This window comes from Bombus bifarius, unplaced genomic scaffold (assembly GCF_011952205.1).
Source record: "Bombus bifarius isolate JDL3187 unplaced genomic scaffold, Bbif_JDL3187 scf7180000008263, whole genome shotgun sequence".
Taxonomy (NCBI): domain Eukaryota; kingdom Metazoa; phylum Arthropoda; class Insecta; order Hymenoptera; family Apidae; genus Bombus; species Bombus bifarius.
The window spans coordinates 52,783-69,440 of NW_022884549.1; the positions used below are offsets into that span (position 1 = coordinate 52,783).

Below are 16,658 nucleotides of genomic sequence, written 5' to 3' on the forward strand. Positions count from 1 at the left end.
CGCGCGAAAACCGAAACGTTCGGCGATTTGGATGCCAACGAGTCACCCGATGACCGAACGAGACTCGAGGCAAAGAGAGTCGAGGGAAAACGACGATCGCCCGGGCGCCGGACGAGTCGAGCCGATCCGAGCCGATCCGAGCCGATCCGAGCCGATAAGTCGAAGCCGAGGCAGATCGCTGAATCCAACGATTCGCCTTCTTCTCGAACGCGACCAACTTCTCCGCTACACCATCGGCTTCGCCTCTCGAAACCCGTTCGTTTAATCGCCGCGCAAACCGCAATTTACGATAAACCGTCGGTAATAGTCGACGTGGTTTCGATGGACGACGACCAATAGACGTAATTTATCGCGCGGTTCGGATAAACCCCGCGTTGATGGAACTGGTACTCGATCCAATTCGAGTATCTTCGGCCGACTAATCGGCGACGCCTGGTCGCGCCGAGTCGCGCGTAAACTATCTTTTCTCGGACTCGCGGGTCCCGGCGAGCTGGGGCACCGAGGTGTGACCACCAGGCGCGGCACTCCACGGACCGGTTACTTTTTTCCATTGAAACGCGTCGACGCAAATCGGTCGGACCGTGTCCTTTCTATCGGGCGATATTCGCGGTGAAGCGGCCGCGTCGCCGCCCGTGTAAATCAACGGCGAGAACCGCCAACTGGATACTCGCGACGCGCGACCGAGCTAAGGGAACGGCACGACGAGATGTCTGTCGGACGTCGGATACGCGCTTCCGTTGTCGCGTCGTCGTTGCTCGCTCGCGAGTTTAAGCGAAGATCGAGCTGGCGGCCACCGTTCCGTCGCAATCGTCGAGGTTCGGGCGCGTTGTCGAGGACGGCGCGATAAAGCGAGTACGCGTCGCATGGCGTGGCACGGCGCGGCACGGATCGTCGTCGAGCAAGTGAACGGAGAAGGAGGGAGGAAGAAGGAGAAGACGGGAGGAAAGGACACAGGGTCCGAGACCCCCCACCGTTCAATGAGAGACATTTCTCATCATTTTCCATTCAGAAGGTCTGAGTTATAAGCCCGCTACGTCCTCTATCCTGGCACGATCGTTCGATTTATTATGACCGCGAGAACCGCCTAATGAATTTAATTTCATATTTCACGGCCGGTAAGTAGCCGGGGGGACGACGGCGTCGTGAATCGCGCGAGGGACGCGGGGGCTGCCGCGTTTACCCGGCGATTTAGCTGTCGCCTGACTCCGTGGGCCATCGCCGGCCGGTTCGCCGTCGACGAAAAAGAAAGGATTTCGGGATCGTATCTGGAAACGGACGAGCGACGGTCGCTCCTCTTCCGGAAGGTATTAGGCCGTTCGGCCCCGATGTTTCTCCGGCTTTCTTTCGCGAGCTTTACAGCGCCTGCCTAACCCTACAGTGCCTCTCCGCCACGTATATCTCGCGCCAACGTTCCTCCTGGAACGCGGACACCCAACACGGCGCATAAAAATCGAACGACCAGCGACCGCTTGTATTCTTTATCGTGGCGCGATTTATCGTACGGTCGAGGCCAACCGTTACGAATGGCACGGAGGGCAAGAGTCGCGACGATCGTACGAAGCAAAGTCCAGCGCGAAGTGGCGCGTTTCGAGAATCGCCTGGACTCGAGGAAGAAACGCGGTCGAAAAGAAGCGCGTGGTTTTCCGGCTTTCGCTGTCGGGCCGGCGGAACGGTCGTCTCCCACTCCTTGTCGGCGCGACGGCGAAATAACGGTTGACTCGCCGTTTGCCGCCGGTGGCCGCCGCTCCGCGCCGCAGGAACGATCCGCGGTAGTTAAGTTATTAAATTTATCTCCTCCAGCCAGACTAAAAATCGCGGTGATTTATTATTTTTTGCTGCTTAACGACGCGGCTACGGAATATGGCCCGGAGTAAGTACGTCTCCCCAGTTTCCAGACTCGTTCCTCTTCTTCTGCTCGGACCGCGCCACGCCGTTGCGCGCCTCCTAGCTAGTCGGCTTTTTTCCGAGCAAGCGACCGACCCTCGGGATAACTCGTCGCGATAAATTTCCCTCCTCGCGGTTCGTCGTCGTTCTCCGGCCGCTCGCTTCGACGAACGAGAACGACTATCGCGACCGACTGCTCGCCGTCTCTCTCTCTCTCTCTCTCTCTCTCTCTCCTGTCTGTCGTAACGCAAGCATCGAGGGTGTCTGCGATCGGCGACTTTCGGAGCGACGCGAGAGCGAAACGAGAGCGAAACTCGGTTCGAACGTCGACGACACGACGATCGGTGGATCGGTGCGCGAGTAAGTGGCCGAGACCGGACGGCGGAAGGTGGCGCGTGTGACGCGGCGAATAGAGACGAGTAGCGGCGAGTAGAGGCGAGTAGAGGCGAGTAGAGGCGGATAGAGGCGAGTAGAGGCGAAGGGAGGCGAGGCGCGCTCGTAGGTTCCGCATTCTTCGAGTAGCCGAGAGCGAGAATGCAGGCTCGTCCTGTGGATGAGCGCGGTAGTTGCAGCTTGACGCGATGCAACCGCGACACGGTTCGCTTCGCTTCGCGCGTACTCGATGCGCGAGGCACGAGAGGAGAAGTCGGCAGGGCTTTTCTCTCTTTTTCTCTCTTCGCAGTTTGGTCTACGGGTCGACTAAACGGAGTCGCGGCAGGGCAAACGGGCGGACGAGCGAACGAGCCAGCGCGCGAGCGACCGACCGACCGATCGACCGACCGTTCCGACGACCGTGCGACCGAACGACCGATCGACGGTCGGTCGACCGACTGGCCGGTACAGAGACGCGGCGAGGGCCAGCTAGCTAGCTAGCTGGTCAGGCAGCCTTCGAGCAACCGAGTAGGCAGGCTGATGCACGCGTAGCTTATAAAACGACGGATTCCCTCGAGTATATCGAGAGACTCGTTCTCGCGCACGAACCTTGACGCTAATGGCATGCATTACCGCTAATAATAGTCGAGGAAGGAGGAGAACGCTCGGCGAGAGGGATAGAAACGGAGATAAACGCGGACGGGTAGAAGAAACGAGATACACGGAGCACGGGCGTTTGGAAAAATTCGCGCGTAATTACCAACCGAACAAGAGGCAGAGAAAAAAGAGCACGAGCGCGTGCAAGTCCCGCGCTTCCTGTTCTCTCCACGCTCTTTGCCGTTTCTCGCCTTGTTCTGTTCGAGCTGTTCGCGCGACGCGGAAGCCGACGCGCTCGCTCCTATCGCTCGGTGGTTTCTTCGCGATCGCCTCGTCTTTCGTTTCCTCTTTCCGTGAAAATATCAGCAGCGCGAGCGAAACGAGCCGCGTCGACGAACGATCGCTTTCGCGAGTGCAGCGCGCTTAAAGACGCGCTTAAAGACGCGCTTAAAGACGCGCGCTGACCACGGTCGATACCGTTACCGCGCGTCGATGACCTTTCGCAACGTTCGCACGCGGCTACCGTTTTCCAACGAAACGAAACGAAACGAAACGAAACTACGAATCTCGGAGACGCGTTCGCGTTCGAAATTGCGAAGCTGTTGGAAGCTAACGCATACCGGGTAGGTGCCGATCGGTCCGTGACCGGGAATAGCCAGCGTGGTTATCAAAGAGAATCGACAGACGGAAGACGGTCGATCGCAGGTGACGCGAAGCAGCTGGCGGTCGGAGATACGGAGATCCGGAGACGGAACGCGGGGCAACGCGAATCGACGTCGTCGAGAAGCTGCACGGTCATTCGAGCTAACTGGCCGATCCGTTCGGAGCGAACCACTCTCGACTAATTGCAAAATTGCGTGGCGCGCGAACGACGACCAACGACGCGATTCCTCGATTCGAGCGAGCGAGTCGACGAACGCGAGTCCGCACGAAGGGAAAATACGGAACGGTGGGCGCGACGCGACGCGAACGCGATCGCAAACGGCGAGGTAAAAATCCGTGGATAGGTCGTCGGATTATTTATTTGGTCGGCGGCCGTTATTACGCCGAACCGTGAAACCACGGAACGAGCAAAGTGGCGAGGGAGCAGAGGGTATATCGAGGCACGGGGCAGCGATATCCCTCGTGCCGGTAGGTTGCGACCCCTGCTGCTGCGGCTGCTGTCGCTTCCTGGGGGAGCCACGACCCCTCGTACTTGGAAAATAATTCTATTAGGTTATATCGCGGTCTGCGTGAATGACGCGAGCACGCTTCGCTCAAGGGTGGTCAGGGAGTCTGCGGTTTGTTACGAGTAACCAGGGTCGTTCCGTTCTCTTCGCGCAACGAATCCGCCTCGGGCCTCGCGCTTCCTCCTAGATTGCCAGCGAATCTTATTAAGCCCCTAATTACGTCCAATCTATCGCGTTACCAGGCGTCCGTGGAAACTCGCTTCCCCTTCTCCCCTTCTCCCCTTCTCCTATTCGTCTACGTATCTATCCATTCGCCCGTCTATTCGTCAGCCCGAACTTTCCCAACCTTCGATAGGAATTTCCCGATCGTCGAGCGCGTTTAACGTTCGTTCGGATCGCGCGAATATTTCCGGCAGACGCTAGACGACGCGCGATCGGCCCTCCTCCTTCGCTCTGCCGCGACGCGTTTCCAACGTTCTGGGTAGGAGGCGCGTATGCTGGGTGCTCGGTCGTATATCTCGCGCGTGTATAAATCAGCAATGGGCGGAACCGACACGGAGAGACACCGTAGAGGTTGGAAGGAAACCCGTCTCGCGAACCACCGGCTCCTTCGATTTATCGCCGGCTAAGGGCAAACAGATTCGCCTTCTTTTCCCCTTCTCCGTCCAGATGCTCGCGTTTCACCCGCGATAATCGTCTTCTTTCCCTTCCGGCCCCCCCCCCCCTTATTTACGCGCTGCGAAATCCTCCTTCGTCGCAGCAGGAGGACACGGTCGTCGTTTCCTCGAGACGTCGTTGCGAGCCGGTGTGGCGGACAGGCCGAACGGACCGCCGAAGAAACCGACACGCTGCGCCGGCTCTTTTTCCCACGAGCAATTAGAACGCGGGCAATTTCAGCCGGCCGATCGATCTCCAGCCGAGACTGGTTCCGGTTCTAGGAAGTAGGACGAGCCGAGTATCCTCGACCACGGCCAACGTCTGCATCGGTGGTCTGCCTCGACCGGCCGCTTTATCGCCACTCGAGTCCGTCGACGTAACAGATTCGACGGGAGCGTCGATTCCGTCGTCGCTCTGTCATCCTCGCCGGAAGCGTATCATCGCCAACGACTTCGAAACGTTTCGAAGCGGCGAAGATCGAAACGCACGCGTACAGCAACGTCGATTTGCTCGACGATCGGCTCTCGATCGGCTACGATCTCGCCGCGCTACATCTCGCCACGACGGAACTGGTTTTCTAGTCGGTTACCGGTGACTGGCCACGACCGTGTTTCGCAGTTACGCGCGAACTTTCGTTGGCGCGGTGAAATTTCGTTAACGCCGGCGAGTACGCGAATAGAAATCGGCGACTCGGTGTCGTTTTGTTCGTCGCGAGAGGATGGCCGGCGAAGCGGGTGTCCGGCGACTCGCAGCGACCGCCGCAAAGAGACGGGAGGAAATCGAGAGAAAAAGGGAAAAGGGGAAAGGGGATGCCGAGAGCGCGAGCGAAACCCACTTAACCCGTTGTACGCCGCGCGTCAAAGAGGCGGTGTTGCTCGCGTCGATTCGTCGACGCGTCGCCCCCTTCCCCGAAAATGGCATTACTCCGGAGGAGAAAGCAATCTCGGAAGAGCGCCGCGAGAAAAACACGCTTCCTGACTATAAAATATTCCGGCAGGTTATTTTCTCGCGAGCAGACGACTCGCGAGGGTGAGCTCGAGCACGAGGGTGACCAACCCTTTGTCGCCGCGGCAAAGTATCTTCGCGACGATTACGTTCTCGTCGCGATCCGCTTTAACAACGACCGGAAGAGACGAGGGAGCCTATAAAGCCGGCCGTCTCCGCGCCGCGGGGCGATAAACTCGATCTCGGCCGACGAGCGGCAGATGCGAGTTCCGCCAAGGTTGGAGCGGCAAAACGCGATTCTTCCGGCGACCAGGACGCGCCTCGCGTTTCACCACCGCGAAATCGGACCATCGTTCGCGAGGGCACGAGATCGAGCGACGCGAGCTCTCGCGAATTTTCCACAGAAGGAAGAGACGACAGGCGTAAAAAGCGCGGAGGAAGAGGCGAGCGGGCAGGAGAGAGAGAGAGAGCGTGCGTTGAAAGAGGGATGACGATAGGGGGAAGAGGAGGACTCGGAGGGAGAGGTCGCGCGGGAACGAGAACGGTCGTAGAGCGCGCTGGAGGCGAGGCCCTGACATTTGGTTACTGACATTTTCACCCCGGGGTTGACGGCGGGCAACCCTTTGGCGTTACCCGCGCTCAATCACTCCATTGTCTCGAGCGGCGCTCGTTTTATGCTCGCGTCAACGCTTCATTATGGGGCCCCGGGTCCGGTCGACTTGGCTTCTATAGCCCACGTGCTCGGCACATTGTCTATCCCCAAGAATATATTACGCGCCCACGCGATCGCGAACCTACCGCCTCGCACCGCCACGCCGCCACGCCGTAAGCCGTGTACCGGGACACGTCTACCGCTCCGCTTCGCGTTTCCCTACCTCCGCTACCGAGAATTCTTCGGCAGCGTTTCGACGACAACCACCGGAACACGAGCGAAAGAGTATCGATTCGGAATATCGCGTCCGCTTCCTCGAGAATCCAATCTCTCTCTCTCTTTCTCTCTCTCTCTCTCTCTCTCTCTCTCTGGTCTCGAAATTTCTCTCGCCGAATCGGAGGATCGACCGAAACGGCACGTGGAAAGGGAGAAACGCGTTCGGTCGCGGTCGACGGGGTGTAGCGTGGCACGGTGTGTGCCATGCCACGGTGTGGTGTGGTGTGGCGTGGCGTGGAGCGGCGAGACATACGAGCAGACCGGCCAACGCGGCAATTAATTACGGTGTAAAGTCGCGGGCTGTTCGTATTCGATTAATTACCGCGGGTACCGCGCGATCGGCGTCCGCATAATTGACATTGTTGCCGCATTGTTTACAGTAGCCAGTGAATTTATCGATGGTGGAAGGAGGCGTAGCGTTGCACGGCATGGCATTGCTCTCTCGACCGCTCACTCTCCACCGATAACCGGTCGACCGTTTCGTCGGTTACCTCGCCAGGGCCAATTCCTTTTTTTCCCCGCGTTTCCCCTGGATCTCGATAGCCGGAGAAGCGAGAGAGCGAGCGATTTTCGTTTCGTCGGGTATTTTTCCGAGGCGACGTTCCGGTCGCCGGCGCGGAAACGACGTCGGGAAAAGGTCGGCGAGACGGAGCGGGTATCGGCCAGGAAAACTCGACGGTACGGGCGTGCGAACCACGCGACCAGCAAAAAGGTCAACGAACGCCCTTCGCAAAGCGAAGCGATAGAAGACGGGAAACGGTGGTTCGCTCGATGGACGATCTTTCGTCTTCGACGGCCGGTCTCGAGGTACCTTTGGCCGAAACGTCGCGCGTCTTACTTTCCCCGCTATTCCGCTCTTTTCTCTCGTCTCTTTCCTTTGCCCCGTACACGCGAGACAGGTACAGCCAAGGTCAAGTTTTTTTCGCCCGCCGTAGCGCACCTCCTCTTCCTGTTCCCGGTTTTCGTTCCCGTTGCTCCTGTTTCCCGCCCTTCTTTGTCGGGCCGTGTTGTTGTCCGTTTTTTCTAGCGGACGGCAGCGTACCCGAGCGACGAAAGAACAGGCGCGACGGCTCGAGCGGTCTCCGTTGCTCTCGAGGCTGCGGTCGTCGGTCCTTGTCCGGATCCGTCGTGGGTTTCTCGGTCTGTCGGTGCGGCGCGGCGTGCACGTAACACCACGGACCGGTTTCGAGAGCGGCCGCGGGGGCTAAATGTCAACAACGGCATAACGGCCCGGTTAGAGGATTACCCCCGGTGTTCGCCCATCGCCAGAGGGTAACGCCAGACAAAAGGTCGTGAACTTTCCGCGTGTTATAATCCGTCTGAGAGGGTTCGCGGCTTCTCTTCTTACGATCCTTCTCTTCCGATGCGTGCGTATCCACGTGCTCGCGACGCGATCCTCTACCTCTACGCGCACTCTACACGCGTATTCGCAACGTCTGTTCGGGCGAAAATCGAAACTCTGGCGCGCACGGTACAAAGAACGAAAGGAAAGAACGAAGGGAAGGTGTCGCCGAGAGGGGTAAGGGAGGTTTCGCCGGTCCCAAAGATTCTCCGCGTAACAGGTAACGCGAACGCCCTAATGGGATCGGCATTCGAGTCGTTAACATGACAATATAGATGCTAAACGGTACGCTTATAGGTGTACCGTTTTGTAAGTAGCAGCCAGAAGGCACGTACGACGATTAAATGCGTGTCGCGTCGAGCCGATGCGTACGGCCGATAGGGTCGCGAGGCATCTTGTCTCCAAATACGAGCCTTGTTATGATAATCGGTGCTCGCGCCCCGTTATACCTTGCACTTCCCCTCGCCGCGCCAGAGACCGCGTCCCTCCGTCCACCATCCGTTACCTTTACGTTTTCGAAACGAGAGCTCGTCTCGCGCGAATTCGCTCGGAACCACGCGTACGAGGAATCGATTTTTCCTGGCCGCGGCCGTTCGACTCCGCTTCGACGGTCCGTCCAGACGTAATTCCTCGTATCGTCTCAACTACCGCGATCTCCCGTCTGCGACGAATAAATCGCATCCGCGGTCGTTATCCTTAGCGTCGTGCGCGAGAGGAAGTACGAGGCGCCATCGCGTCCATCAAACTCGTAATTACCAGCGGGAGACCGCTTTCTCCGAGCAACGAGTCGTCCGAACGAATTTTCGATGGATCGGCGTCGGCGATGACGAAACGGTCGATCGAAAGGCAGAACGGCGTGTAACTGGCGCGAAACGGCACTCGATACGCGATAACCGAACCGACTTGTTTTCCGACCGACTCGTTCGTCCACGCTGCTCCGACGCGTTTCGATCTCGCCTCCTCCTTTAATTTTGCGGCGTCTCCACGGACTGCGAAAACTCGACGGTATATTTAGAAAAATTCGTTTCGAGACGCGATCGATACGGCTCCTTTCTTCGGCTCTTTCGTCGATATACCCGACCGGTCTGTATTGCGTTCGGCTTACGTTATCCGTGGCACTCGTGATAATCCCACGATTTTGCGAATCAGCGACGCGACTCTTCTCGCGAGCGAGGGAACGACTTTGTCCGTCGCCTCTCCGTCGATGTCGCGTACTTTTACTTTCTCTTTCTCTCTCTCTCTCTCTCTCTCTCTCTTTCTCCATGTCCGATCGATTCGCTCGGTGCGAAAATTTCGCACTTTCTCTCCGCGGCGAAGACACGCCGATTCGCGTATTCGCGCTTGCACGGATTATCGGGTTGGATAAGCGAGTGCGCGCGGACTCGCGCGCGCCGATTCGCGTGTGTGCCTACATGCGTACGACGAAGCCAGCCGAAGAGACGAAGAACGCGGAGAGGGATCGGCGCAGCTCGACACAAAGCATCCCCCGAACACCCTTTCCAAGTCGGAGGTGACGTCACTGACAATGGAAGGTCGAGCTGTGATTAAAGATCGAGAGACTCCGTAAAAACTCCTTGAAAAGTGTAGGAACGAAGGAGAGAGCGGGAGGACAGGCGGGCCTACCGGCGTGAAATATTGCCTGCGCGGCACCCGACAGCTATATGACGTTTCCGAAGGGCATGAAAGAATCTCCGCCTCTGTCTATCGCGCTCGCTCACGCTATCGCTGTCGCTATCGCACCGCTGACCACCGTCGCCTCTTCTTTCTACTCGCGTTCTATTCTCTTGGCCGGGTTCGGGTCCATTCCCTCGAACCGGGTCTCGTTCTCTTCGAACGCGACTCGTCCGTCCGCTCGCTCGCCGGCCGACGGACCGATCGACGCGCAACGCGGTGCAAAGAAATTTCGCAAGAGCGCGAGAGTCGTCGAAACCGCGAACGACGGAGCGAACAAAGCGAAGGAACGTCGCGGCGAAGAATTGAAAGGGTGGCGTAGTCTTGGGAGTTTAAAATCGGTTAATTTACGGCGAGGCTGGTCAACGAGGCGCCAGGGCATTTAACCGGTTAACGCGAGCGCAGAGCACGCGGGGTAGGAGAAATCGTGATCGAGCGGCGAAGAGGAAAGAGGTCGTGGCGCGGCGTGGCGAAGCGTGGCAGCGAGGAGAGGAAAGGCGCGGAGAGACGCCACTCGACGCTATTATTCGAATTGATGCGGTGAATTGGCGCTGACGACATCGGAGCGCCAATCCGACCGTTTGTTTATTGGCCGCGCGTTGGCGGATCCCTCGCGACGCGACACGACGTATGCTTTAATTGAACCCTCGTCGATGATCGGATCGCGAAATTCGAGAACCGACGCCACGCAAACTGTCACCGACCACACCGCCACGGGACAGAAGCTATCGTCGAATTCCTTGGTGGTCGCCACGTGCGCGTAATAGCCCATTACGCGTACGTATGGAAATAATGCGATTTGCATGCCCAAAGAGAGCTCGCCGTCCGCGCACCAAGGAGGGTGAGCGCGAGGATCGTGACGTCGTTCGAGAACCAACGATTCGCACGAAGACGAAGGTTCTCGAGGGACGGGGCGAGAGGATCTGGTCGCGCCAAGACCCAGTCGAATAAAAGTCGTCGTCGAGTGCGATCGCGTGAAAGACTCGGATCGAGGACGAAGAGGCGCGACGCATCCGGCCGGATTTTCGCGCCGGCGAGGAAAACGAAACAATGGTGACGCGTAAAGCGCGGCTGGTTTCGCGCGAAAGGGTGAAATCGAGAGACACGGTAGTCGTCGTCGTCGTCGTCGTCGTCGTCGTCGCCGCCGCCGCGTGATTAGTCCGACGTTCGCACGGGCTACGTCTCTCTAGTTGGCACGCATTCCAACCGAACGAATGCCGGCTGGGTCTCATTCGACTGCGTGTCTGCTTGCCCGAGGCTGGCTTTCGCAACGAACTCGTCCACCCGTTTTAAATCGCTCCGAACCACCGCGTCGACGTCGACGTCAACGCCAACGCCAACGCCGACGCCTACGTCAACGCCGTCCAACGATCGACCGTTCCTCTTCTCCTCTTCTTCGAACCATCTGACCAAACGTCGTTCCGGTTCTGTTTCAGATGCTTGTGGATTGTCGGACGTGGCGCATATCGAGTCCCTTCAGGAGAAGTCGCAGTGCGCCTTGGAAGAATACTGCAGGACTCAATACCCGAATCAACCGACGAGATTCGGCAAGCTGCTTCTTCGATTACCCTCGCTGAGGACGGTGTCGTCGCAGGTGATCGAACAGCTGTTCTTCGTTCGGCTGGTCGGGAAAACGCCGATCGAGACGCTGATCAGGGATATGCTGCTCAGCGGTAGCAGCTTCAACTGGCCGTACATGTCCACGATGTGACATTCTGTCTGGCGACAGCTAGCTTCCGCGTAATACCTTCGCGTCATTTCCCATCGCCTCGTCCCTCTTCGTCGTCGTCGTCGTCGTCCCTTCGCCTCTCCGTCGTACGAGCACCGTCGCTCGCTTCGCGCCACTTTCCAACGATTCGCCAAGCATTCGCGGCTCCCCTGGCCTCCGAAACGGTGTCGAGGAAACGAACCGCGCGCGACGGTCCGACGAGTCGGCGAATCTGGACGAGGACGAGCGAACGTCCAACAGGCCGAAGAGAACGATACGAGGCAGCGATAAAGACGCCGCGAAGGTCGCGGTTCCAGCTTTTTCGAAGCACGCGATCGATCGCGCTACGGACGAAAGGAAAGACGCGAGCTCGCGTGTTTCGCCAGACCTTTTTCTCTGGAATTGCATCCAGGCGTCCCGGCGCTCGAGAAGCCGGGAAAGCGTTCGAGCTCGAACGCAGGAAAGAGAAGAAACGGGGGAAAGGACGAAAGGCAAAGCGGAATCGAGACGAAGAGCGGCGTGGAAGGGGGAAACGCGGCGCGAAGAAATCATAAATTAGCATTTGTAATCGACGGCAGGGGATCTGGTAGATCCTTCGCTGGCCGCTATCTTGCATCGATCTCGCGTCGAGTAATTGCCGTTAGTCGAGTCACGCCGAAACCCTTAGTCACTCGTTTCGACGTTTCGTCGTCCGCGTTCGTTCCACCTTTCTTTCACCGTCTTTCGCGTTTCTTCTTTCTTAATCCGCTCTCTCGCGCTTCCCGACCACGTTTCGCGCTACTCCATCGAAATTCACCGAAGCCACCCAATTACACGGACCACTCTCCGCGTCTTTCCCTCGGAACGTCTCGATTCCGTGCCACCAGTTTTCCAACGCGCGATTTCTTCTCTTTCTTAAAGACCGTCTACGACGTCGCGGACCGTCTTACCGATAGACACGCCGGTAACGAGTAACGCGGTGCACGGATCGAGCAATCGTTTTCTCCAACGGAGAGAAACTCGTTTTCCACAAACACCGAAAGCAATTTGCGAATTATCGTCCGATCGGTCGTCGTTTTACCTCGTCGAGATACTCTCCCGTGCAAAAGGTTTTCTTTCCTCCGCGTTGCGTCTCGCGACTCTCGCGAAGTTCGTACGGCGAAACGCGCGTTCGAACGAATAAAATTCGCGAGATCGAGCCGAATGCACGCGATCCGTTCGCAGGCTGTTTCTTCCTTCCACCTTCCACCGAGACGACGAGGCGAGTGATCGCGTCGCGTACCTATCTTCCGGTCGACGTCTACCCCTCGATTCGTATCGTATTCGCTTTCGCGGATTCCCTATCGCGTGCTTTTTCGCTGGCCGAACGACCATCTCGTTCGGCGAGCAATCGGCGGGCCGATGTCTGTTCCGATTCGGTCTCGCAATTTGCAGGAGTCGCGACCCGCTCGAAGAACGCGTTCGGAAACGACGCGACCAGCCGAGAACGAACAAATATATTTTTCTTCCGCGAATATGTTCGACCGATCGCTGGTCGCCCGTCGTTTGTTAAATTCGCGATAGCGCCGATAGCGCGACAGCGTCAACGATGGACACGGTAAGAAACGATTGCGAGGAAACTCGGCGAACGCAATGTGATATACGCGTACGTCGAAATTGAAATCCGATTTCTCGACACACGGTGCTTTTTTACGTTATGAATACTGTACGCTGTAGCCAGGCTCGATGCGCTGTACAGAGTTTGCCGAGACGTCGAACGACAAATCGTTCGAAACGAGCGAAATTATCGAATAGCGCGCTACGATAAGTATGTGGCGATGTCGAACTCTAGTTACTTAGACAACCATTTAAGGGTATATGGGATATTTCTAATATTTTTAAGCAGCGATCGTTTCTTAAATGCGCACGCGCACCCATACAAACACAGACATACACACACACACACACAAACAAACAAACAAACAAACAAAGAGCGAAACAGCAGCGCGTTTCGATAGAAATCCACGAAGCGAACGCGGCCGAGGCGAGAACCGAATCGACGATGCGAACGGGGTTCGCTGTCCTCGAGACGCGTTCCCTTCGTCGAACGCAATTTTTCGAGAATGCTGAAGGATGTATTATATCGGATACGAATTACGTTGTGGTTGAGTGTACGTAGACCGAAATGACATTTATGTAGCGTTATGTATAAAGGCGCGAGAAGATTTTTGTATAAAACGTGTACATAATTAATATATATGCATATATATATATATTATATATATATCATATATATTATACATATATAATATATATATATATATAAAATATATAAAATACAGATATAAATACGATTATAAATACGAACGTAAGCGCGAATATAAACACGAATATACGTCTAAATGTAAAGAAATATATATGTCAGAATTACAGAGTTTTGCACGTTCAATCGAAACGCGCCCAACCAATGCAATGCAGCAGAAAGGAGCAGAGCGTGCGAAGCGAGGCTGCGTCGTAGGACTTTGCCGTCGACGAGTGCAGGTAAGCCTCGACGAACGGAGCGAATTCTAGCGAGAGGGACGCGTCACGTTGCTCGTCCGCGTGCGTTTCCGAACATTCCCGCACGATCGTCTTTCCATATACAAACAATCGCCGAGCGCATCTTCCCTGACGCACGGCAGTGATTTCTGGTCGGCGCGACGCGACGACGATGCATCTGTCTGCGAACGCGACCCCGAGTGCCCTCGCTCGAGGAACGCGACTCGTTTCGGTTCTTCTTTAACCTCTTTTCCTTTTCCTGTGCCGTTCGCACTCTTCTGTCAGCTGGGTTGCCTGCCACTCCGGGTCGTCCTCCGCTTCGTACGCCTGTACGCCCCTACGCGAGCAACTACCTAGTTGCCCTTCTTCCACATGCTTTCTTCTCCCATTCTCTCTCTCTCTCTCTCTCTCTCTCTTTAGTAGTCGGAGTGAAAAAGCATTTTTCGTTTTCGACCGGTGCGAACCACGTGTCTACGAAGGACGATCCATCCGTGTAAAAAGGTTTCGCAGGTGTTGGTTGCTGCGAGATCGGGAGCATCGCGAGGCGAACGCATAAAACAGGGATAAATCACGCGAAGGATGCCGAGCACGGCTAGGGCGAAGGAGCAAAAACGAAGAGATCGCGAGCGACGGTGTGGCATGGCGCGCGGATAGCCTCGAACCAGCCGGATGCTTAGAATTTCGATAAATCTAACTTGGCAGGAGAAACAAACGGCTCAGGGGGAGACTTTTTTCCGTGCGAGTAGGTACCGTCGCGGTTTTTGGCTCTCGTTCAAAAATCTCGCTTCTTTTTTCGTTCTCCGACCGCTGTGCGCACGGTAAACGATGGAATAACGCGAACGAAATCGCGCTCGATCGAAACGAGAGCCCGAGGAAGAGAAAGCTGATCGCGCGGATCGTTGCCCGTCCCTCGTCCTTCGCTGTTAAGAGGAATTTTGGACCGAGTCCAGACCGACGAAACGTTCGAATCGATGAATCTCTTTCGATCGTTTCTGCTACCACGCTGGATACGTACTTACATACCGTGCCTTGTAGCGGTCGATCGCACGAGTCGGGGCGGCACGCGGTTTCGATTAGGCTGAACGTCGAACCCGCGCTACGAGATCGGCCAGAGCAGCGCGATATCGCTCGACTCGCGATTGCGTCATCTTCTATTACCATCCGCCAGCCACTGCTACGCGATATCGATGGCTCGCGGTCGCGCCACTCCAATCGTCGATTCGAGTAAACCCCCTAGGCAGGCAACCGTTTCTGCTTCCTCTCCCTCTCCTTCTCCTTCTCTTTCTCCTTCTCCTTCTCCTTCTCTTTCTCCTTCTCCTTCTCCTTCTCCTGCTCGTCACCGAAGCTGACGATGACGAACGATTTTCCGAACGAAAGGAACCTCGAATTCGTCGTATACGACGCGACCCATCGAAATCGTTTCCGCGTTCCTCTGGCGTATATCGTTTCGGGTAAATGCGAGTTCGTTGCGTTTAGAGCGGTAGCTGCGGTCCACGCGTCACTCGCGATTCGTTGGACGAAGCGTAGCTCGGCTCGATCGCGGACAGGGTGCGTGGACGCGACCACGAGGCCGTTCTTAACGAGCTCGCGAGTCTACCCCGTGCACGCCGAGCCGCGTAAACGAGAGGCGGAGCAACCGCTTGCAAGAGGTCAGAGGCCACTACCAATCGCAATCTCCCGATAACCACTCTTCTCGCTGTAACTCCTCTCTCGTCGGATATACGCTGGCCGTCAGTTTTTTCCTTTCTACGCGCTGCAAACGATGCGTGGATACGCGAGCGCCGCCCTCTTCGCGTCGCTTTTCCACCGTTCTATCGGCGTTCGATCCCGCGAAAAATCCAAGCGGTCCGACAACTATTCGTCACCGGAATCGATTCAATCACATTTTCCGACCTCGTGCGTTCCGATAAACGACACGTGTCGCGGCATCCGCATAATCGTTCGATTTATACGCGTCGCTCTTCCGTTCGCGACCATTGCCGCCGACCGACGTTAAAAGGTTCGCCTTCGCTTTTCTCCTACTCTCCCTTATCGGATCCGTTTCACACCAAGACAAATAGCTTCTCCTTTTTTCATCCGCTCCATCGTTTCCGCTCTTCACGCGCACGCGCACGCGCTCGTATTTACCTTTAACTAGTCATTCTCCCGATTTCAATTTCTCATTTCCACTGTTCGGCCACGTAATCGAAATCGAATCGAACGCCCTACTCGCAACGAACGATCGATCGAGTTTCTTCGAGCCGCGCTATCGCTTTTCCTCCCTCCATCGTCTTCTTCGTGCTTTTGTCGCTCGCGACAAATGGTAATCGCGTCTGAAAAGTCACGATCTTTCTCGTTTTCGTCGTTGCGTCGCGTCGTCGCGAGAATACCTTCGGTCGAGAACGAACCGAGAAATTACCACGGTACATACTCCGAACGTAACCGCGATTATCCCATTAGCGCCATCGATCGATAGCTCTTCGAATCTCTTGCTTACCTCGTAAGCCATCGATCGACTATCGTCTTCTCGTCGATAGATTTCAGGATGTGGCAGATGCAGAACCGAACGATTCAAACTTACCGTTAGCAAGACCTTCGTTTCCACGCAGGTGGTAAAGACGGAAAACTCCACCGTCGAATCTCCTTTATTTCGTTTACCTCGATTCGCCTCCGTGTTTAAACTCGTAAGCGAGCAAGTACTCGTACTTGGACTCGTTTAACCATCGTTCGGTGTACTTATGTAAGTATGACGAGCGGCGTAACGGTCTCTCATCTAACTCGTGTGTTCGTGGGATCGTTGTAACCGATCGAATCTCTCTATTGGTTTCTCAGGTTATTTTTGCGCGCATTTCGTTTACTAAAAATTAACCACAGTTGATAGCAGATCGAAGCTTCCGCGGATAACATATC

General features: G+C 56.2%; 1 protein-coding gene across 3 annotated transcripts in view; it reads left to right on the plus strand.

Moving 5' to 3' along the window:
- Nucleotides 1-13,663, plus strand: part of LOC117211875 (steroid receptor seven-up, isoforms B/C) — a 51,797-nt gene extending 38,134 nt beyond the window's left edge. For all 3 annotated transcript variants that reach the window (XM_033456158.1, XM_033456156.1, XM_033456159.1), the window contains one exon: nucleotides 11,002-13,663. In XM_033456158.1, coding sequence (XP_033312049.1) covers nucleotides 11,002-11,276 — 275 coding nt within the window. In that variant the 3' untranslated portion in view covers nucleotides 11,277-13,663. The remainder of the gene's footprint in view (nucleotides 1-11,001) is intronic.
- The last annotated feature ends 2,995 nt before the right edge of the window (nucleotides 13,664-16,658 follow it).